Source organism: Montipora capricornis, chromosome 7 (genome assembly GCF_036669925.1).
Source record: "Montipora capricornis isolate CH-2021 chromosome 7, ASM3666992v2, whole genome shotgun sequence".
NCBI lineage: Eukaryota > Metazoa > Cnidaria > Anthozoa > Scleractinia > Acroporidae > Montipora > Montipora capricornis.
The window spans coordinates 39,131,818-39,154,317 of NC_090889.1; the positions used below are offsets into that span (position 1 = coordinate 39,131,818).

Sequence of the window (22,500 nt, forward strand, 5' to 3'; positions counted from 1 at the left end):
TAGATTGTGGCAAAAACTCTCGAGATACCATGCAGCACAAGCTCTTGTTTCATAACATATGTATTCCCTTGTTCACTGGTGCGACGGAAGCGAATGTCATACGAAGAACGCAAAAACATTTTTTTTCCAGGAGCCTTCGGTTTTTTATGAATATGACGGAATCGTCACTGATAAACTCGTCTCTTTAACTTTCCTAGTTGTCGACACTTGCAAATATACTCGTCACATTAGATTTGATTGTGAGGACGAGGATTATTCGTGCCTTAACGAGTCGGTGTGTCTGGGATAATTAGTGCAATAAAAGGCCGCTAACAGCAATCACTCTGTAATATCTTGTAAGATGTTGCGCAAACAATAGAATATCGGGCCAAAAATTTGCGTAAGCATAGACATGCCTCGTTTTTCAGACGAAGAAAGCTTGACAGGGTTTTCAAGTGAGCGCGTGCGCACAAGCTTTGGCTGCTCGCGTCAGCTGAGGAAACAAAACGTGTGACCGGAGAGAAAATTTGTTAGAAATGTTGAACAACATCTCGAAACTTATAATAGCTCGGCTACTACCCTGATCTAGTAAGATTTGTACGATTCGTTATCCAATGGAATTTTTCCATCTTATAACAGCGTTCTACTAGTTGTACCAGATATTCAACCGCGTCCTGGGTTATTTTGCGACACCTCTTCCAGTCCCCACTGAGGAGGAAGAGGAAGGGGGTAGGGACAGTGAACAAGGCCTAGTTATCGCAAAATATGTTGTTTCGCTCGACTTATATAAACGATGTTACTTTCCTAACGTTTTTATTGGCCGTTCCAATGATTTTTTTTTCTGTCATTGTTGTTTTACTAAATCAATCTTTCTCCTACTACGCATGAGGTAAGAGAAATTCAATGGGGTTTTTTGAACTGGGAAAAAATAGTAAGACAACAAATTAACTTTTATGATATTTTCCCATAAACTGAATTTTTAAGAGTTTTAAGCAAAGGTGCACTGTGGCCATGGTAACTCGAGGACACCCTTAAAAATGTGCCTGACAAATTAATAGAAACCGACAAATATCAAAAAGTGTCTCCAATGAAATAGTGTTGTAATCCGTTTCCATTGGAAACCCACTGTTACACGTGCAAAACACTTTCAAGCCTCCTTCAGTAACAAGACACTTGTGGCCGAGTACCTGTATCGTCTATATTCTGAGGTCGCCCCAGACCTTGTCTTTAAGGGGCTTTAGCAACGACAACGGCGACGGCAACGAGAACGTCACCAATTTGCATTGCATATTAGGTGGGCGAAAACAATAGCTTTGCACGCCCTGCACGTGCGTTTTTCATTTTTGTCCATTTCTTTGCCGTCGTCAGCAAAGCAACAACGTGAAATAACCAAGTTCGAGGCGTTATGGAGAACGTCAGCACTTGGAGATAAATTTTCATTTTTCTCCCCTAAATTAAGCGCCGCTCATAACCGTTTCATTCCTGAGGGACTCCTACACCTTTGTCACATTAAAAAGCTTGGAATATTCTCGAGTTAATTGCAGTAACGCGAATATATGTTTTGAGATGACGTTCTCGTTACCGTTCCCGTCGTCGTTGCTAAAGCTCCCTTTTTTTTGTTTTTAAGATGTCAAACCACTTTTATCGACACAAAAAGCCATTTACACCTTCTGCCCTTACGTCGATCCCCGGCCACCTTGAATGACTCATCAATGAGAAACAAAAGCCGAAAAAATGACCTCTTAACAAGCTTTATATCGTCACTATCCGAGGTCAGTACTGAATCGTATTTTATTTCTTTGAGTTCATAAACTTTTAATAATCTGCTTTTTTTTTTTATAGTAGCGATTCGGGATGGTATTTTCTTTGTGAAGTAGTATTTGCGCACTCTCTAAAACAAGCATTAATATAATCTAATGAAGGGCATGTGAAAAGTTCCTATACATTCCCTTTCTCTCTTTTTTCCATGCTTTGTTTGGAGATAAAACAAATGAAATAAAATATACCAGTCAAATTTGGATAAATTCCATCAAAATCAGGAGGGAACTAGCAACTACTTTGAAAGGGTCAATTTGTGTTTAAAACTTGTCTGAGCTCATTCTGATTTTTTGTCCAACTTTGCACCATTCATCACATTTTCTTTTGGCGAAGAGCTATGGCCTACCCCATACAAATAAGTAGAGAACATTACCAGACCAGCACCCATAACAAATGGCGCACTAAGCTGAAACTGGAATAAGAAGACAGAAGCTATACATGATACTACAATTGACACTGCTGCTGAGAATCCTTTCAAAATGTTATCAGCGTATTTGACCACTACCCCAATCAAAATGCCCCCAAATGCCTGCATCACTATGATCAGCCACACAAGGCTGTGATAGCCAAACAGGATTCCCTTTTGTCTGATCTTCTCGCCGTCGTTAACATACATGCCTATGGTACCGATGATGATACTAAACACAGCTAACTGGAAATTCCTGGCCCAAAGAGTAGTACTTGTACCCTTGAGAGTTTTTTCAAAGTATACACCTGAAAAGGAGTAAAATATAAAAACATTAACATTGGAAGAATATGAGTACCCCTGAGAGATTTTTTACTTAACTCTAAGGATGATTTCTGCTCTGGGGCCCGTTTTCTCGAAAGTCACGAAACTTTACGGGCCGCTTGGGATGCCACAAATCCCTCTGTACCACAAGAACGGAGAGGACTTAAATCGTCAAACTTCACAGCCTTTTTTCTTTTTGTTACCTTCAAAACATGTTAAAAGATCGGCTTTCCAAAACAAGCGGTTGGCACTTTCACAAATGGTTTTCGGGCCCGAGAAGTTTTCGGGACCTTCAAGAAACGGGACACTGGTTATCAATGTCACCAACAACAGTCCTTCCCAGGCCTACTCTCATTGTGACACCTTTTGATCATATTGCGTTTCTACTATTCTGGTTGGCTCAAAAAATCTTGGTTGTCAGTTACTTTAAAGTGTATGTACTACTTATTATTCCACTCTGACGCCATTTTACCATATTTGGTCAAGAGAACGCGCAAAATACGGCGTAAGGTCGTACCTCTTGTTGAACACTATATTTCATTGGTTGTATAGTGTTGTACTTCCTGTTTTCTGTGCGAAAACCATTGTTATCTTTGTACGTTCTATTGTTCTTTTGGCCAATCCAGTAGATGTTCAATGAGGTACGACACGACCCAAACTATGAGACGGCAATACACTGTAGTTCCCCGGTTTGACCGGGTTAGACCAGCGCAAATACGGACGGAACGGGAGTTTTTCAATGAAAGAAATTGTTTTCAACAGGATGCAAAGCCTGACAATTTAGCTTGTCATCGCCTGTCACTTGTCATTTCGTTTATCCAATCCAAGGACATTTGGCTGGCTTTTTGTGCTGTTTTGATGGTTCCCATGCGCCCTGAAGGGCAGATGATGTATTTAAAGAAAAAAACACTCTTACCAAATAGAATTGAAGCAAAATAACACCTTTTTTGTAGTGGAATAATAAATCTATCATTCCATGGTTTAACATATAGAGCGAGTTTCAATTGAGTGTCGTAAAACCAAAACCAAAGTAATAAATTGATCAATCAAAAAGGTCGGAGACAATCCAGTAAACCAATCAAGACTCGAAGTAATTAAACGTAGCCGACACAAAGCGCGGGAAAATGAGCACGCGAAAGCCACGGTTTTGCTTTCACTCCTGATTGGTTGAAAAAATGGCGCGAGAACTTTCAACCAATCACTGAGTGAAGTAAATGCAAAACCAAAGCAATTCGCTAATTACTTTCGACACTCAATTGAAAACCGCTCTAATACACGGGGGCATTTTGCTCATTGCTCGTATTTTCCCTCGCCCCTGCTGTCAACAGAAATAGCGCATAAAATGCATTTTATACGTGGACAAAAAATAGTTTAATCTGGAAGAAGATTCTCTTGTAACTTCCCTTGCTCTAGATAAGCAACGGTTAACCAATCAGGATCAAGTAATCATGCCCTCTTGATTACCAAAAGTGCCCTCGTGATTACGGAAAAATTCCCTTCGTCTCAGCCAATCAGGTTTCAGTAATTTTGCCCCGTATGGGATAAGTGAATATATTCAGTTCAGATGGAGGCTAACCCCGTACAAATGCGTCCTCAGTGTTTTTATTCAGCGGTCATAGTAGAGAACTTGAAAGTGGACTATTAACCCTACTTTGAACTACTCGCTCCTGGAGGTTTCAGCCATGGCAAATTTCCTGCTCTGTGACTTTGCAAAACAACTTCAGACTTTCCAATGAACGAACCTGCAAATCCAGAGCAAATACTTGATGCTAGTACTGCAGTAAGACCAAGCATTGGATTCTGAGTGTGCAATGGAGGGCTCTTTGTTGGGATGCCTTCTCCTGGACTCTGTGTCACCGGACGGTCATCAGGCTGCAGCTGTACCACAGACACACCAACAAACAGCATGAAGAGAGAGAGCCACTGAATATTGCTAATGGACTTCCTTAGCATGGTCACAGAGAAAATAGCCGTGGTAAGAATCTTCAATTGGTAGGAAACCTTTATATCAATATGACGGAAAGAAAAATGAATATCAATGAGCAAGTGAATTTTTATTCATTCATTATTATTTTGATGTTAAGGACGCTCTGCAGGATTCTTCTGTTGCAATAAGTGCAACTTTCTAGAGCATGCTAATTTGACTGTCAACCATTGGCCCACCGAATGGATTGTTTGACACTGCATCTATTCTTGGGTTTTACTCACGTGATCAACAGTCACGTTTTTCAACGAAAACAACTGTTGAAGCATATTTTATAATATTTTAAGCAATATTTTCATGATCGTGTTATTGTATGCGGAGTGTTGTAATGCACGGTGCTTAAGAACTTAGACAAGAAATTGAAACGTGCAAACCAAATTAAGTGTCGCAAACAACCTCGTCCCTCTCAGTTAATTTAAGTAACTTTCCCACGAGAAAATGCTTTAGGCGACAGCCGAATTTCCGCCGATGTTGTTGGAAACACGAGGACCGTCTTAGCGGCTCTTTCTTATAAAGTTGTAATACCGACCACGTTAGTTATCTTAACGTAATTATCTGTAGTGTTAGTTTTCCCGCGCATAGCCCGCACGGGTTAGCCCAAAGGACCTCGGAAACTTCGGTTTCCGTTGCCATCAGTTTGTCTAACAATTTAATTTACTCGAATTTAGCTAGGCTGAAGTATCTACCGCAAGTATCTACCACAAACTTTGAAATGCTTAAAAATATGCGAGTTTTTATCGCTTTCCGTGTGTTCCTTTATCCTGGTAGAAAAGTGGCGACTAGTTTCGCCAATATAACGATCATATAATGATTATGATTATTATGATTATGATTATGTTGATCATAAGGGCGCCTATGATTATGTTTCTGGACGTTCCCACTAAGACATAAGCGACATAACAGCGTTATGTTCGTGCTTATGATTATGATTATGATCGTTATGTCGCCAGTGGGAACTAGGCTTAACCGAGATTGAGTGAACCAATAAGAGCACGACAAATGCATTAACCGAGGTTGAGAATTTAATAATAACTTCTTACTAACCGAGCGCGAGGGCCGTACTGGGAATATTGGCCCGAGGTCGTGACAGTACGGACCGAGCGCAGCGAGGTCCGTACAAAAACGACCGAGGGCCAACATTCCCCAGTACGGCTCGAGCTAGCTCGGGTAGTAAGTAGTTTATTATAAGGTTTTTTAATTACCTTTTTCTTTGTTTTTGCAAGCCCGTAATCGGCCCGTGGCCTTTACGGGAGAATAATGCCCAACAATTCAGTCACAATTAGCCAATCAGAGCGCGCGTTATATCGGCTACAAACACAAGCCATATAATAATAATTACTATTATTATCTCTTCTATCACAGTCTTTGCTGGTGTTCTTTTGTGCATCAGCCGGGCGCAAACCATGCACCTGGGGATCAGTCACTCAAGTCAATCATTCTCGCAGTTTACAATTTTAGATTGTTCAAAACCCAAAAGAGAAAAGAGCATTAGCTAACAAACTGTGGTAGCTATTGTCAATAATCGTTCCTATTTTTTTTTACGTTCTTCCTGCCTCTATTACCAATTTGTCAAGCTTTCCTATGTTTAAGAACAAAGTGCTAGAGTTTTTATTAAAATAGTTTCTGAGTTAGTTCCTGCCGCACTCCTTCGCAGCCCTTATTTTTGTTTAATATTGTGATGTCGAGGTGGCCTCTCCTATAAGCCTGGTGGTTTCCTGAGGTCTCCTCGCCTAACAACCTGCTGTATGATTTTTTTAAAACAATTGTTATACACATATAAAGGCAAATAAATGATGATGATGATGATATGAAATTGTATGTAAGAAGATATACATTTTTAATTTTCCTTTTTCCGTTACGCATTTCACTAAAAGTTTAGGTAAATGTCTTTGTACGCCAGTTAGTTACACGTGGAAGTGACCAACTCGAAACCTTAAGATCTTTTGGTCACTGTGCACATTTTACCTTTGATTATTTATGTAATTTGTTGTTTCCTTTTTTTTCTCTTCTTATGTTAACCTCTTGCAATAGTGAAAAAATAAAAAAATAATAATAAATAACAAAAAATATTGTTCTAGTCCTGACATGATTTTCCTCATTGTTTCGCTTTTCCATAAAACCGTTTTTTGCATTTCTTGAGTGATCTTAACAATTTCTTTTCCACAAACAGTTCACTTAAATCTTCTCTTAGTTTCTTAGTTTATTATTATAATTATTATAATTACTATAATAATAATAGTAGTAATAATAATAATAATAATGATAATAATAATAATAATAATAATTATTATTATTATTATTATTATTACTGCTACTACTACTACTATTATTACTATTATTATTCCAGTGGATATCCCTAACTGGAGAACTGAACGTAGAGAGATTTGATAGTGAATCGAAAGTCGAGTTACTGTTGAATTCCTTTACAGTATTCCTTCAAACTTTTTCAGCATGACCAAGGGCTGTCACAAGAGGCTAGGTTCTGGAGGGGGTGGACGAGACTGAGAATGCTTTCAACACCATTGACAAAGAAAGAACTTTTTCAAAAACTTCATCGGATTTTTGATTGTGGTTGGGAGGGACGGACCAATGGCTGTCAAAGTTTGACAAGGAAAGGTGATAATGTTGATTGTGTGTTTGGGAAGGGGAAAATATAGGCCTCCATAGTCATTTGGACCACCCTCATCCTCCAGATGAGGCTTAGTCTCAAAGCTCCAGATCTGGGGTCCAAGGCTAAAGCAGTGCTTCCAGAGGTTGAAGCATACTACCGGTACGACACCTCTGGCAGCTGCTATACGGTCCATGTGTGACCTTGGAGCATAGCTTACTGCCAGCTGGAATCAGCTGTATGCTGGTTTTTGCTGAGGGGAGGAAACCGGAGGACCAGGAAAAAAACCCTCAGAGCAGAGTAGAGACCCAACACAAACTCAACCACGTATGGTGTCAGGTCTGGGAATCGGACCTGGGCCAAATTGGTGAGAAGCGAGTGCTCTCAGCACTGCGCCATCCCTGCTCCCTGCTACCCTTATACACGTATACCTGTATACATGAAACATTGAGTGGGGAAGTTAACATTTTTATCTTTCTTACATTACGTCGGTTAATTTAAAGGGGCTAGGTCACGCTATTTTAGGTAACTTTGTTTAATTTTGTTAATTATGAGCTCTAAACGTCAAATTGGCAGAGCAAGAGTCTTTCATTTTCAAAATCACGGACACGTAACAACTGAGAATGATTTCCAGCTTTGTAAACGACATTTTGATATAGACTGATATAAATTTGAAAAAAAGGCGGGCCGATGTTTTTCAAATTTACCCAAATTCAATCCATTTCAATCCTCTCCAGTTTATCCATCCATGTCCCTTCTTGGCTTCCCTGTGTTTTGTTAGAGTTCTTCTATAGTTTTGAACAGTTATTTTGATATAATTTTAGTTAATTCTATGACCATTCGATCAGTGCTGAAATTGCCTAAAATTGCATGACCTAGCCCCTTTAAATTAATGTGACATCTTTGAAAAGACCACATTTTTTTTGTTTTCTTATTGTGCACAGTAGTTAGTCTACCACACATATAACATTCCAGCTGTCCACTTCCACTAGACTAAGGTGATATATTTTTGTTTATGACTCCAACATCCTGCAGAGAATCACGTCATTTGCTAGAGGAGAATCTGTACATGTGCAAGGTCTATTACTTTCCAATCTGTCCCATTCAGAAGACGTTTAGAGAGAGACATGAACATGAATCCATTTCATCATGAGCAGTTGAGCTGAAAGTTGAGTGGGGAAATTAAGAAAGAACAATATTAAAGTGCCCCTGTGATAAAAAAAACCACTTCCTTTTTTCCTTCAGATTTTGAAAGTGTGTTAGATTAACACCTGACTGGCAAAATTTTGAGCTTTGATTTTTATCCAATAGCCATTCACTTTGAGTGTAAGTTTTGAATTTCACGGGTCCGCCATTACTCACGTTCAAATCTGACCGATTGGACCTCAGACGGTTGAATCCCGGGAAAAGTGACGTCAGAGGCTCACTAGCTTAAAATTTCAGCATGTGAACGCAGCTTATTATATATGCAAAGCGTAAGTTTAAAAGTCTAAAAGCCCAAAACTCCCATGCTGCATATTAATTCTGCGGCGTACACACGTATTGCATTCTTAAACTAGTGAGCCTTTGACGTCATTTTCTCCTCGATCCAGCTCTCTCAAGAACATAATGTTAGTAATGGTGGACCATTAAATAGGAAAATTACAGTTAAAATAAAGAGGTGTCTTTTTGAAATCAAGACTTAAAACGTGGGTCACTTAGTGTTTTGTTAACATAGTTTTGAAATCCAAAGAAAAATATGAATTGATTTTTTGGTCACAGGGGCACTTTAACCCTTTGATGCCCAAACTGGCCTAAACTGGCCAGAATAAGAATTTATTCTGCCCAGCGCCAGATGATTTTACTTGTCAATGGGTTAAAAGAAATAAAAGAGTTCACCTGATAAGTTGCAGCGTCCAGATTGGAAACAGCGACATACAGCAAATTGTTTTGGACAGTGTATATAGAAGCTGGTACCAACATCTTTGCCACGTCTAACGGTTGATCAATCATAGTAGTGTGTAAAAACTTTAACAACTCAGTTACACTTAGAGACTGACCAAACAAAATGGTTACTGATACAATAGCTTTGAGGAGTTCTGTTATCATCACTGCTGTGCTAGCCATGTACATATCACCTGGGAGGGTGCGTGTGTATCGCATTGTGAGGATCACTGCTGTATTCTGAACTGTCAAGATGAGTAGACTCCAAACCTTTATGCTTATTGTACTCTTCCCTGAAATTAAGTAATAATGCTACGAATCATGATAATTATTATTAGTATATACTAAAACAGTGGATAGCGTTGAACTCGCTGATTGGCTACTCAAACTCCGGATATCCTTTGCTATTCACCTTAATCTGTGCAGGAGTAAATGAGTTAAAATAATCTTTATGTGCTACGTTATCTCACGTGGTGGATATTTACCTCCCTGCTTCGTGGCTCGGTAAATATCCACCACTAGCCACCTCCACTTCGGTGAATAGTTGCTAACTACTATAAAAAAATACCTTTCTTCATGTACACTTTAACATTTGTCACTACTCGTTATAAAAATTCGTAAAGAGTTTCATTGAAAAAGATTGAGTTGAAATTGTGCTCAATTTAATAAAATGACTTAAATAAAATTCTTTTCAACAAGAATACATAAAAAGCCAAAACTATTTACCACTTATTTGCCCAAGGCAATATCAGTGAACAAAAACTGAGACAAAGTCAACGTTTTCATTCACCGATATTCACAGAGCCTGCGGTGAATAATATTGTTTTAGAGTAATTACGTAGGTGATTATTTGAAAATATGCATTTCATTTAAAAGAATTAATTTCTTCGTCTGTCACCTTGACAAAACAGCTCGCGGCCATTTTGAAAAAAACTGCTTACTGTGATTATCGCGTAATAATCACCTTAAATGCAACCAATCGGCACAGAAAATTTTCATCAATTATCTAAGTAATTACACATGCACTAAATAAATTCAATTGTACAAATTACCATGGGTACACATTGCTTGAAATTAAAAATTATTCTTAGGTTGTCCCTTTTTCAAAAGTCAGGGCAATAAACCTGGAAATTAACATGTGCAGTTGTTTTGCCAACTCACTTTGACAGAGTCGGCAGAAGATTCACAATAAAATGACAGAAATATAACTTCGAACAAACTTCTAGCATTCAACTTGCTGTGCATCTTGATAAAAGATGTCTGGAATTGCATGATTGCCTACAAGAACTATCATTTATCAAACTGAGAAGAGTTTTTGATTGCATTAGTAAATTAGTAAATACCCCTGCCTACATTAATCTCGGCGTGCCCAATCGATGAAAATCAATCATCGGAAGGCAATCGATATAATCAATATAATCGATAATAATTAATTGATTATTATCGATTGCAACAATTAATCAATGAAAATCGATACTCACAATTCAAATCCTCGTAATGGCATTTGACTGTATCGATTGTCATCGATCTTAATTGGCAAGTCTTGAAAGAGGATACTTTCAATTTTCAGACTTAGTTTGCGCACATACAGCATGCGTGTGAGGCCGACTATGGATGTGATATTGTGTTGTGAAAGGTACCATGAGTGTGGGTTTACTGTCACGGTAGGTAAAAAAAATTTTCTTGGAAATGAAAATTGTTAGCCGTGGCGATGCCTTCCGCGTGTTGAGTTGCAAAGGGCAGCTGGCTCAGTTATATTCAAAAGGAACTTGTAAAACCCCTATGGCCACTTAAGCGACTATCGAATGGTAAGTTTTTCTTGTCAGGTTTTCCATTAGTTTTTTAAATCGAAGAATAAGGCCAGATAAAAGTTATCCCTCCCCCCACCCCCCCCCCCCCCCAAAAAAAAAGAAAAAAGAAATAATAATAATAACAACACTGATGGTCACCATAACATACGCTTACCGGGTGCTTGCACCCGGCTCTTGCACTTATGATTAATTTTTACAAGTGGTGTCAGGATTATGTTCTGTTTCGTTCAGCACTATTCGCGGTCCATCATTTGAAATAATTGAAAGAAATCGATAAAATCAATACTTACAATTTTCTTGGTGACCGATTTTCATCGATTTCCGATATTAATCGATTGATTATTATCGATTATATTGACTATTGCTTTTCATCGATTAAGCACGTCGGGATTAATTTAGAACTGAACGCCTCGATTACCAAGGCTGTCAATGGTATTCTCCCCACGAGAGTAGCAAAAATCTTCGTCTATAAGAACCCTCTGTTTCTACAGCCAGCCAACGTCTGGTTTTGAGGAGTAATGCCGACAGAAGACGTGAAGAAATCATGAGAATCGCGATATTAATTTTGCATACGTCTACACTGCGTCGGGCAATCGGGATCAAATGCAGATCGGCCTATTTCAGTAATTTTACCATTCGCTCTTAACACAAATATGTTACGAAACTTTAGTTGTCGCTTGAAAAAATAAAAAGCTAAAACGGGGAAGCCCACATATGTAAACAAAGAATACACTGTCCATTTACTCACCAGCCGCCATTTTGAAACAATGCGGTATCGCAATGGATGCTGGGCCATTAGTTTTCGACCAAAACCGCAGGAAGCATAGACTGTTTGTTCATTTGAAAAGTAACAAAAAAATATTTCTTTTATTTGCCAGATCAAACAAAATTATCTTAGTGTTTGTTTTTTTTTCCTTTTTCGGTTTCTAAAACCAGTTGAAATACGCCCGTTTTACACAAGGTCTTTCTAAGCGAATTGATTTTAAATTGTGTTTCTTGGTCGAATTTTTACCCGAAACGGGAGGCGATCATGAATTGTTCTAGGCAAAACTTGCGGTTAAGCTCCGGAAAAGTAGCAAAGGATGGAGATTCTCCACTCGAAAACTCGAAAAACCACTGCAAAGAAAGCGGTAAGTTGCCTTAGTGTGAATGGTAAAATTATTAGTTCTAACTGTTTGTTAGTGTGCAATCCAAGCGAATACAAACTCAGTACAGTAATGCGAATTAAGATGAAGGCTAATTATGTAATGTCCAGGCTTGGCTTTAAACGACACTGATATAAACGAGTGCAATTTGAAAGAATATTTTGAAAAAGGATGATTTTGAAAGAGGATGAAAGTCAAAATTTGTTAAGTGTAGCTAGTCTAAGAAGGTTGGAGGATCAGATGTACAGAATTAGCAAATGAAACGCTAAAACAGGATTCAAAATATAAAAAAACGTGTGTTAGAAACTAGGGCGATCAGTTTTCTAAATGTTGAGAAGACCTTTACATAAGAGCGTTAAAATTAGTGTTCAAAATTCATAACTTTCCAAGAATTAGGTTTATCGACTTGAATAGTTGAATTTCAACTTGCTTGGGATAACGACTTGTTTTACATTGATGACATAACAAGGTATTCATGAGCTTGTCGGCTTTTAATTTCGTACACGCGTGCACCATTTAATAACCGAGATTGAGGTCGTTATCGCAAAATCTCAAACTGAGGCCTTGCCTGCTCGGTCAGTATAGCTAGGCCAAGGTTTAAGATTTTGCTGTTACGACCAACAGTCATTAGGTTATTAAATTGTTTATTATATGGCAAACCAGAGGAACAGAATGGTTCTAAAGAAGAAGAAGAAGCTAATTTGCATAATCCATAAATCGGCCCGTGGGCATTACAGGAGAATGATGCCCTGGGCCCGGTTGTTCAAAAGCCGATCAATGCTAATCCCAGATTAAAAATTAACCAAGAAGTTTATTTCTTTACTTCAATTAACTTGTTCAGCGCTGATATTCGGCAAAATTTTACATTAGAAGAAGTCAACATTGAAAAACGAAAATTAGCAAAAGAAACTTCTACTCAAAAGATGAAAAAAATGAAACCAAAGTTTAGGCTAACCCTGGGTTAAGTTAATTGGCTTTCAAACAACCAGGTCCAGGCGCTTAGCTGCTCTTAGCCAATGCCAGAGTGCGTGTTATATCGGCCAGAAGCACTAGCCATGTAACAGAACTTTTATTAGTAAATGACTGTTAACTATAACTTTATGCAACATTTCTGGTTATGTATGTGTATGTAAGTGTTTTATGTTGCAAAAAATGAAGAAAAAAAAAAAACAAGGTAATGATTAGTTCAAATGGGCATTTGAATGAGAGCAGGCCAAATTTCTATTGCCTGGCTGAGAAAACTTGTAGACCAACTCAAACGAAAACAAATAATGAATTGTTTTTCATCATCATTTGGACTTTCTGGTAGGGAAGCACTAAACAAACCACATTTCTCCAAACATAGCATTCTGACAACACAGTTACATGTACTGCAGCAACTTCCACCTCAGTCTATAAATTTTCTGAGATTCCCAGGCAGTCATGTATCAACAGTGCTTTTGAAGCCTTATACGTTTTTGGTCATACAATTAGTTGTGAAAAAAGATTAACAATTGATTAACAAAGCTCTGAGAATTAAATGTATTATTCTCAAGGCCTTGTTGTGTGTACATGTATATAAATATCTTACAATTCTGTACTTGGCAGTTTTTGGCACTACAATGTGCATTATTGGTGACAGCTCAGTACTTCAGATAACTCATGAAGAAGTGATTTATTTTTCAATGATGACTTGGATGTAAATGGACAAAATCTGAAGAGAAGTTGTACCTGATGACAAACTTCTGATTACGGTATAAACACCGGTAGATAAGCCGCATTTATAGATAAGCCATACGTTATGTTTAAAAGCTCAAGATTTGGGAAAAAAAGTGCATTCTGACAAAAACTCAAACCTGAAGTACTTCATTCCATGAATTTATTATTAAAGTAAAGTCTGTGTCAACTTGGATATTTGATTATTCAATTTTCAGTCATAATACATGTAAGACTTAAATGCATACTGTATAAACTCTCCATATAATACTGCTGTTTAATACTGAGTTCAAGGAACTGTTCAGATTTCCTTTTGCATCATAACCTTCCAAATTCCCTGTTCTGTGCCTTGCCATCATAACAATTTCCTTTTGATTAATATACATATTTAGCCAACCAAAATTGTCAAAAAGGAAAAAAATTGAAATATTTTACTCAAACCAAATTTCATGTAGTTTTCACATTTTCTTTCAGAATCCTCATCATTCACTTCCACCGCTGGATTTAGGACGATTATTTTTGCCGTCCTTACTCTGCAAGCTACATGTTACTTTTCACTGCTTCGCTACTCGCGAACGCGACCCCACAAAATGTACTTTAGTTCAACAGCTGTTTTCCTTGCAGAAGTTATGAAACTCTTGGTGACCTTAGTGGTGATATTTTTGCAGCACAGAAATCTAAAACAGTTGGGATCATTTCTTGTCCAAAGTTTTCTTATGAATCCACTGGATACACTGAAACTCTCTGTGGCATCAGTGCTTTACGTCATACAAAATAACCTTGTGTACATTGCAATGACACATCTGGAATCTACTACATTTCAGGTAAGTATATAATCATCCCTTTCTCTCTTAAAGGGGACATAGTTTGTGAATAGACCAAGAGGTTGTTTTAAACCCATTCACAAGGGAATAATTTCACATGCATTTTGTCTAATATCCAATAATTTCCTGAGCCTTTAGGCAAGGGAAATTATTTGATTTTGGACAAAACACAAGTGAAGTTATTCCCCTATGTCATAAGTATACCATTTCATTAGCTATTAGTATCATTCATTGCCTGATAATTTTCAAACCGAAGGGGACTAGTTATGAGTCTGTAAATTATGGGATTTGCAACTATCAATCCACATAGTCAGAAAGAGCAAAGCGAGATTCAAAGAATCCCCACGTTTGGTGTTAATCAGGCTAATTTTGACTGAGGTACAGCCATTTAAATACGTCAAAAATTACAAAAAAATTAAATATTTGGTCATCCGATTGCAGCATAGGGGTAACCATGCATTTCTTTGTAAATTTTTATGTTTTGAAATGGCTGTATCTCACTTAACCCTTTCACTTAACCCTTTCACCTTTCATCTACTACATTTCAGGTAAGTATATAATCATCCCTTTCTCTCTTAAAGGGGACATAGTTTGTGAATAGACCAAGAGGTTGTTTTAAATTTAAATTTTTATGTTTTGAAATGGCTGTATCTCACTTAACCCTTTCACCCCCATGGGGGTTCCCCATTGACGAGTAAAATCGTCTGGCGTTAGACAGAGTAAAATCTATAAGTGGCACTCTTGGGAGTGAAAGGGTTAATGGGGACATAGTTTTTGAGTGAATCTAGCTGTTGTTAACCCTTTCACCCCCGTGGGGTTCCCCATTGACGAGTAAAATCGTCTGGCGTTAGAAAGAGTGAAATCTAGAAGTGGCACTCTTGGGAGTGAAAGGGTTAATATAAAATAATTAAAATAAATAATAAATAAATAACTATTATTTATTTTAATAGACCCTTATTATTGGGTCTAAATGTACATGTATTAACACCAAACTTGGGGATTTGGTTAAGCTTGATGTGCACTTTCTGAATAATAAATTATTGTGGATCAATAGTTGCAACCCTTATAATTTGCAGACTTATACCCTGTCCTGGCTTGAAATAAGGAAAGGAACTTTATTTACATGTGTGTCTAATCTTCTAGGGCTGTAGAGCACTAATTGGGGACACTGTAAATTGAAATTAACAAGTTAACACAAATCAAATCAAATTTTGGTTTGTGAGGAGAGGGGAAAACTGGAGTACCCAGAGAAAACCTCTCGGTGCAGAGTAGAGGACCAATAAACTCAACCCACATATGACGCCGAGTCTGGGAATCGAACCCGGGCCATATTGGTGGGAGGCGAGTGCTCTCACCACTGCGCCATCCCTGCACTCTAATAGGTGACAAATTGTGAAATTATAAATTAATGCTGAAATTTTGTGTTAATTAATTAAGGAGTAATTTGTCACCTATGACTGTTATCATAGAAATTACTGTGTCCAGATGCCAGACAATTGTACTCGTCAATAGGGACTACTTCAGGGATAACAACATCTACAATCATGTACACATTAGGTGTGACAATCATGCTTCTTGAACAGAATTTTTCACTTGATCTAAATTACTAGGAGTAATTCAACGACTCTGCCGTGCCTCACGCCTTCCCCCATGGCCCTCTGGAAGAGCATTTTAAAGTTTATGAATGGGATTCCATGTTTTAAAAAAAGATGATGATGATGATGATGTTTTCTCTCTGTTTTTCAGGTGTCAAATCAGTTAAAAATAATAAGCACTGCAATTTTTTCCATTGCCCTACTCAAAAAGCAGCTCACTAGAAGAAAGTGGATCTGCCTTGTTTTTTTGTCAGTGGGTGTTGCAATGGTTCAAATTGACTCGCACACCTCTGTCCAAGCCAGCATTTTACGAAACTCCGACAATGTGGATTCAAAAAAGGAGCACTCTACACTTCTTGGATTAGGTGCTGTTCTTGCATCTTCATTAGTGTCAGGCTTTGCTGGCGTTTATATGGAGAAAATCTTCAAACAACAGAGACGCAAATCTTTTTGGTTGGCTAATGCACAATTGTACACAATAGGGATTGTTCTTGGACTTGTCGGAGTCTTTTACCAAGATGGTCCACAAATAGCAGAAATGGGATTCTTTCATGGTTATGATTTTGTTGTCTGTTTGGTTGTACTTTTTGCCTCAGCAGGTGGAATTATTGTTTCTTTGGTCTTGAAGTATGCCTCTTGTATAACCAAAGGATTTGCGACATCTTGTGCCATAGTTCTTTCTAGTGTGGTTTCAGTGTATGTGTTCGATTTTGTACCTAGTATGCAGTTTATTGTGGGTGCTGCATCCGTTATCTCCGCAGTGCTGATGTACAGTTAAGCTTAGGAGGTCCATCATGTAGCATCAAGAAAATGTTCAGCTTTCTTGCTAATTATAATTTTTATGTATAGAGGCCAAATTTTCATTGTCCCTTGTTAATTTTATGCACAAAGTGTGACCAAAAACATCAATTCTTCTTTTTCTTTTCAAAACTATTGTTAACTTACACCAGAAACCCATAAGGGTTGAAACGTGTAACGCGCGTTCACAGCTTCCGAATATTCAGTGTGAACTGATTGGTTGAATGTTTTCAGTGCTAAGTACCATATTTGGAAACCCCTCGCTCTTGTTGTTCCAAATATGGTACTTAGCAAACTGAATATTCAGAAGCTTGTTTCCCAGCACACAAGGGGCCGTTACAGGTCTCAACCCTTATGGGTTTCTGCTTACACTAAGTGACCCAAGTTTTAAGCTTTGATTTCAAAGAGACACTTGTCTATTTTAACGGGAATTTTCCTATTTGATGGTCCACCATTACTAAGTTTAAAATCTTAAGAAAGCTGGATCGAGGAGAAAATGGCGTCAAAGCCTCATAGTCACTAGAATGCAATCATGCGCGTGTGTGTGGCTGAATTACGTAATATGCAGCTCAGAAGTTTCGAACTTTCAGACTTATCTCAACTTGTATTTTGCATTGATAATAAGTAGCACTTACACGCTGAAATTTTAAGCTAGGGAATAAATGACATTACTTTACCTTAGATCCAACCCTCTTTAGTCTTAGCGGTCCAAATGGTCAGTTTTGAACGTGAATAATGACGGGCCATGAAATCTAAAACTTACAAGTTCAAAAGTAAACAGCCTTTGGATAAAAATCAAAGCTTAATATTTTGTCAGTCAGGACTGTTAAGCAAACACTCTTTCAAAATCTGAAGAAAAAACAAAGTGGTTTTTTATCATAGTAGCACTTAAACACTAACTATCTTTTTTAAAAAAAATTATGCGTGCACAATACACATCCAGTAATTATTAAGACAATACTACAGTAAACAACAAAGCTTCCAAAAATACTCACATTAGGGAGTTTAAGCATGCGACATTTTTGAACCGCGGATGGCAACCGGAATTGAGCTGTTTTCCATTTTAACTTGTCTGTTCACTACCACCTTTATAAAACTATTTATTGCTATAAAAGTATCTTTCCTCCATTACAGATGATTAGGTTAAAAATCTGGGACACACTACATACGGTCCTGGCATGCGAAATTTTCATTTCCGGTTGCTGATTTTTGCGGCTCAAAAACGTTGCACCATAGAATAATGCGACAATTAAAATAATAACACTTTAGAAATGTGGAGGGTGTAAACCTGCAGGTTAGGGTTGCAGGTCATTGCTGCAGGTCATTGCTTTACTATAACTGGAGCAACCCAAACGTTTTACAAAAAATGCTAACCTTATGCTTAAACATTATTTTTTAGGCCTTATGTTAGTATTAGTAAACTTTTGGGTTGTTTCAGCTATTTTGAAATAGGACAATCACGTGACTTTTGGAGGGCATATACTTTATTTTTGGCCCGAGTAGCATCATTTGCGCACGAGCGGAGCGAGGGTGCAAATGATGCTATGAGGGACACAAATAAACTCATTTGATGATCATTATTATCAATATCAGAAACCCATAAGAGTTGAAACTTGTAACGCGCGTTCACAGCTTTCGAATATTCAGTGCAAACTGATTGGTTGAATGTTTTAGTGCTAAGTACCATATTTGGAAACCCCTCGCTCTTGTTGTTCCAAATATGGTACTTAGCAAGTTGAATATTCAGAAGCTTGTTTTGCAGCACGCAAGGGGCCGTTACACGTTTCAACCCTTATGGGTTTCTGTCAATATACAAGGCCAAATCGTACCAATTCATTTAATTTAAAAAAAGTTGTTTAACCGAGATCTACGCTGTAGCATGAAACTATGGTATGGAAAGTTGTTGCTACAACATGATCAGCTAATGTCCCTCAGTGTATACAAACAAAGGTTGTGAGAATGAAAGGAATTTATATATTTGATGTCCGGGTTGTAGACCAAATGTAGACGTAATCCTCGCACTTAAATAGGACAATCTCATTGGCCAAGCGAAGTTGTTTGACATCTCTGCAGCCAATCAGTATCATGGCGGCAAATGTATTTTCAGCCCGCACATTTCCCATTTAGCCCGCAAAAAGGCGAGTTTTACAGAGGGCAGTTTGTCATTTGGCCGCATGTATTGATAACAATAGTGACCTGCAACCTTCAACTTGCAGTTTACACCTACAGAAATGCACAGCTGCCAAACCCAGATGACATCTGGCTATTTCCGCTTTTTGGGCTACATTATTGGTAGATACCGGTCGCTATGCAAACAAAAGTGTTGGCAATCCATAACAGTTTTTGGCACCGTTTAACTTTCTTGCATCATGCTTTTCAAAGTTGACCTTTTATTTTGCTAATGCCACTGAAAAGGGTTTTGGTTCATGAAGCCAAGTTTAGTTTATAATTAATGTCCAGAATTGAGCCTAATTAGATGCACTCCCAATTTTGACGTTCATTCATTCATTTTATTAGTTTGAAAAAAATACAATGATAATCTGGCGCAACCCGCAGATAGCAGGGCTAATCGAGGCGCGTTGCGCTTTTAAATCAGACGCCATTATCAGTAAAAGTGAAACAAAAAAAGGAAGGAAAAGAGAGAAAAACAAATTACAACATATTACAAGTCACAGGTTAGTTAATTTAATTTACTTTACTGTACATATTTTGCCATTTTTAAGTGTGGGTGCTTCAACATAAGTGTCCTCGGCATGAAAAGTAGCAAATAGAATTTCTTTTTCTTTTTTTTTTTTTTTTTTAATATTTATTTATTTATTTATTTATTTATTTAAATACAAAATTAAGTTACAAAGGACATGCAGGTACAAGAAAAAAACAACCTAGATAAAAATAAAAAGCACAAATAAGTAAAAAAATTAAAGCGGAGCAATACAAAGCTGGTACTAGTACAGGCCAAGCTACAATATTTACCATCTATCGGCGCTGATTTAAGCATTAAGAGGGTCTTATTTCAGGTTAGAAAAGAAAGCGTCAACAGAAGTTTTTTAAAGCTCAATATACACTGCAAGAGGTTCCCATTTTTGCCTATCACCACCTTTTGTCTCCAGCTCGTACCTTGATTTCAGAAGAAGCAAATAATGCTCAAAGTGGGGTAAAGTTTCGTTTGTTTTGGCAAGCCAGATGTGATATCGTGCTAGCAGTAAACAGTGTTAAATTGGAGGGCATATTTCGCGGTGTCAGGCTTTAGTCCTAGAGCAGTAGTATTCAGTAGCGTGAAATTGTTCTGTATAATATTCATATTTTGTAGCCATTCCATTACGCTTTTCCAAAGCTTAGAAGTTTTTTGACATGTCCAGAAAAGATGTATTGGTGTTTCAGGCGCGTTTTCACAAAAGGTGCAATTTTCATTTTCCTTCAGCTTAATTTTGCCCAGAAAATTGTTAGTTGCCAGATGTCTCTGAAGAAATTTAAAATGAAATTCTATTAACTTTGTACTTTTGGCGCACCGCAATGCCAAAAGATATGCCGAGCTCCAGTCGAGGTTTTCACTGCGCAAACAACTGCAGTCCATAAGCCATTTCTTATGGCTCTTCCTTGGAGCCTCACCTTTGTTTCTGACTAAGGATTTGTATACCAGTGTACTAACTTTTTTGGACTTCAAAGTTTTTTGTGCTAAGAGGTTCATATTCTTGTTTATTATCCTTCACTTGCTTGAGGCTGCTATTGCCAAGTGCCTTGACAGCTGATATAATACCGTAAAAGCGAAGTGGAGCAGCATTCAGATCGTATTTTAGCTGGAAATCTTTTAGAGAAAGATAGCTATTGCATTCTGGTTTTTGCAAATGTTTTACTTTAGTAATGCCTTTTGAGCACCAGTCTTTAAAGAAGATTGGTTTGTTTTCTATTCTTATTAAGGAATTGTGCCATAGGTTTTGTTCTTGGAAATGCACCAAAGACGCTAATTGCTGTTCAAAATTCACTTCCGCCCAAAATAGAATTTCTCGAACTTTCATTTTAAAATGCTTTTTTGGCAGTTGGACTGAGTACTTGGGGTGGCAAACTATTCCAAACTCTGGCGCCGAAACTTGTAGTTGAATTATGTTGTTGGTTAAGACGCGAATATTGAATACAAAGATTACCAGAAGAAGAAGACCTAGTGTGTCCCTCTAAGTCTAAGCCTTTGCTACCAACTTATTTTAATAAGATAACGATAAAAGTGAACATCTTTTTTAGCTTAGGGTAAATGCAGCTGGTTAGACTTACTTGAGGAGCAGTATTTGAGGACACTTTGTGACACAACAGAAATTATGTATGTCACAAAAAGTCCCACAATTATATTGTCTGTTTTCCGAGACACAAGTGATGTTAAAGTTGGGGAGAAAAGCAAGGGGGACACTTTGTGACGCTTACTGAAATCCGTGTGCATCGAATTAGGGTCAATAGCCCTTTTCACGGTTAGTTCTTCTTATTTGCATTTCAATGTAATCTAACGTGGATGCGAGTCAATTTCGGGTTAAAACTACAAAATAGCCCGAAATTGCCTCACATACATGCTAGATTATATTGTAATGCAAATGAGAAAAACTAACCGTGAAAAGGGCTATATGGCCATTTCCGAGTTCATGTCTGCCTCCTCTTCAAAGCGAGTCTAGTAAGTGCAAAGTATTTCTTATGAAAATAAGTTTTCATTCATTCGTAAAGTAGAACTAATTACCATCACAAAAACTTTGCACTTAGACTCGCTTTGAAGAGGAGGCGCACATGAAATCGGAAATGGCCTATTGTGTACTTAGTGGTTTTATCATACTAGAACAAGGATAATTTTTTTTATCCTGAAGTGATGAAAGAAATGAAAGAAAAAAAAAGGAAAATGCAGATGAACATAAAAGGTCCGCTGGACAAAAAAGCTGATCCATGCTTGAAGTAACACTATTACTAATCGCAAAGCACTTGGCTGTAAGAAATGAACTGAATAAAAGAGTGACTGTGTGAAGAGCTCTTTTTCCGCAATCGAAGCCTGAAACAAACCTACCTGTAGGCTGTTTAATGTTATCCTATGTATTGTGCTTGTCTTCCTTCATGGAAAGCTTTCTTAACGTTGTATCTTTTAACCAATTTACTTTAATAAATGACACAAGTGTCTTGAATGAATAGAGTACTGTAACTTGACTTTGTCAACTCAAGAATGTACTTGTAGAGATGTAGTGTGGCAATAGCGATGTTTCTCGTGACGTCATCTTTTGTTATTAATATGCCAACCAGAACCTAATTGGCTTTTGAAACAATGACTTCTTTTGTTCCGTGGTTGGCAAATTTGAATATCAAAAGAAATGTGAAATGTGTCCCAGTATTTCATTTGCATTCGAGTAATTAGTATATGTAATCGCAATGTGCCCTCGAGCAATTAAGGATTAATTTCACGTGTACATGTTTTTTTTCAAAGTTTTCGCAAAATTGCCTGTAATCGCAATGTGCCTCGTGCAATTAAGGATTAATTACCCTTGTATTTTCAAAGTCTTCCTAATAGGCAGTTTCGTATTCTAGCGGTTGGACTGGATCTAGCATGAAATGGAGGCTAATGCGGGCA

General features: G+C 37.7%; 2 protein-coding genes across 6 annotated transcripts; one reads left to right on the plus strand and one right to left on the minus strand.

The window, feature by feature from the left end:
- Positions 1-1,752: 1,752 nt before the first annotated feature.
- Positions 1,753-11,621, minus strand: LOC138057167 (UDP-galactose translocator-like). 3 transcript variants are annotated; one of them, XM_068903228.1, is made up of 4 exons: positions 11,602-11,621; positions 8,998-9,335; positions 4,270-4,528; positions 1,753-2,511 (listed from the first exon to the last, which is right to left on the minus strand). In XM_068903228.1, exons 1-4 carry the CDS (start codon positions 11,609-11,611, stop codon positions 2,075-2,077), a joined length of 1,044 nt encoding a protein of 347 aa, XP_068759329.1. In that variant the 5' UTR covers positions 11,612-11,621; the 3' UTR covers positions 1,753-2,074. The 3 variants fall into 3 exon arrangements, with proteins under 3 accessions (XP_068759329.1, XP_068759330.1, XP_068759328.1); XM_068903229.1 differs by lacking the exon at positions 11,602-11,621 and adding an exon at positions 11,566-11,592; XM_068903227.1 differs by lacking the exon at positions 11,602-11,621 and adding an exon at positions 11,144-11,183.
- Positions 11,622-11,684: 63 nt separating this feature from the next.
- LOC138057168 (UDP-N-acetylglucosamine transporter-like) lies at positions 11,685-17,586 on the plus strand. 3 transcript variants are annotated; one of them, XM_068903230.1, is made up of 3 exons: positions 11,685-11,983; positions 14,168-14,517; positions 16,264-17,586. In XM_068903230.1, the coding sequence occupies exons 1-3, from the start codon at positions 11,884-11,886 to the stop codon at positions 16,888-16,890; spliced, it is 1,077 nt and encodes a 358-aa protein (XP_068759331.1). In that variant the 5' UTR covers positions 11,685-11,883; the 3' UTR covers positions 16,891-17,586. The 3 variants fall into 3 exon arrangements, with proteins under 3 accessions (XP_068759331.1, XP_068759332.1, XP_068759333.1); XM_068903231.1 differs by having other exon boundaries at positions 11,694-11,983; positions 14,149-14,517; XM_068903232.1 differs by having other exon boundaries at positions 11,694-11,983; positions 14,362-14,517.
- The last annotated feature ends 4,914 nt before the right edge of the window (positions 17,587-22,500 follow it).

What these genes read in the sequence shown, in the direction of transcription:
- LOC138057168 (XM_068903230.1), top strand. Translation starts at nt 11,884, where the DNA reads ATGAATTGTTCTAGGCAAAACTTGCGGTTAAGCTCCGGAAAAGTAGCA. An exon ending in AAACCACTGCAAAGAAAGCG is followed by an intron (nt 11,984 to 14,167) that starts GTAAGTTGCCTT and finishes ATTTTCTTTCAG; the next exon opens with AATCCTCATCATTCACTTCC. An exon ending in TGGAATCTACTACATTTCAG is followed by an intron (nt 14,518 to 16,263) that starts GTAAGTATATAA and finishes TCTGTTTTTCAG; the next exon opens with GTGTCAAATCAGTTAAAAAT.
- LOC138057167 (XM_068903227.1), bottom strand. Translation starts at nt 11,168, where the DNA reads ATGAAAATCGGTCACCAAGAAAATT. An exon ending in AATCGGTCACCAAGAAAATT is followed by an intron (nt 9,336 to 11,143) that starts GTAAGTATTGAT and finishes ACTTAATTTCAG; the next exon opens with GGAAGAGTACAATAAGCATA. An exon ending in TGGACGCTGCAACTTATCAG is followed by an intron (nt 4,529 to 8,997) that starts GTGAACTCTTTT and finishes ATTGATATAAAG; the next exon opens with GTTTCCTACCAATTGAAGAT.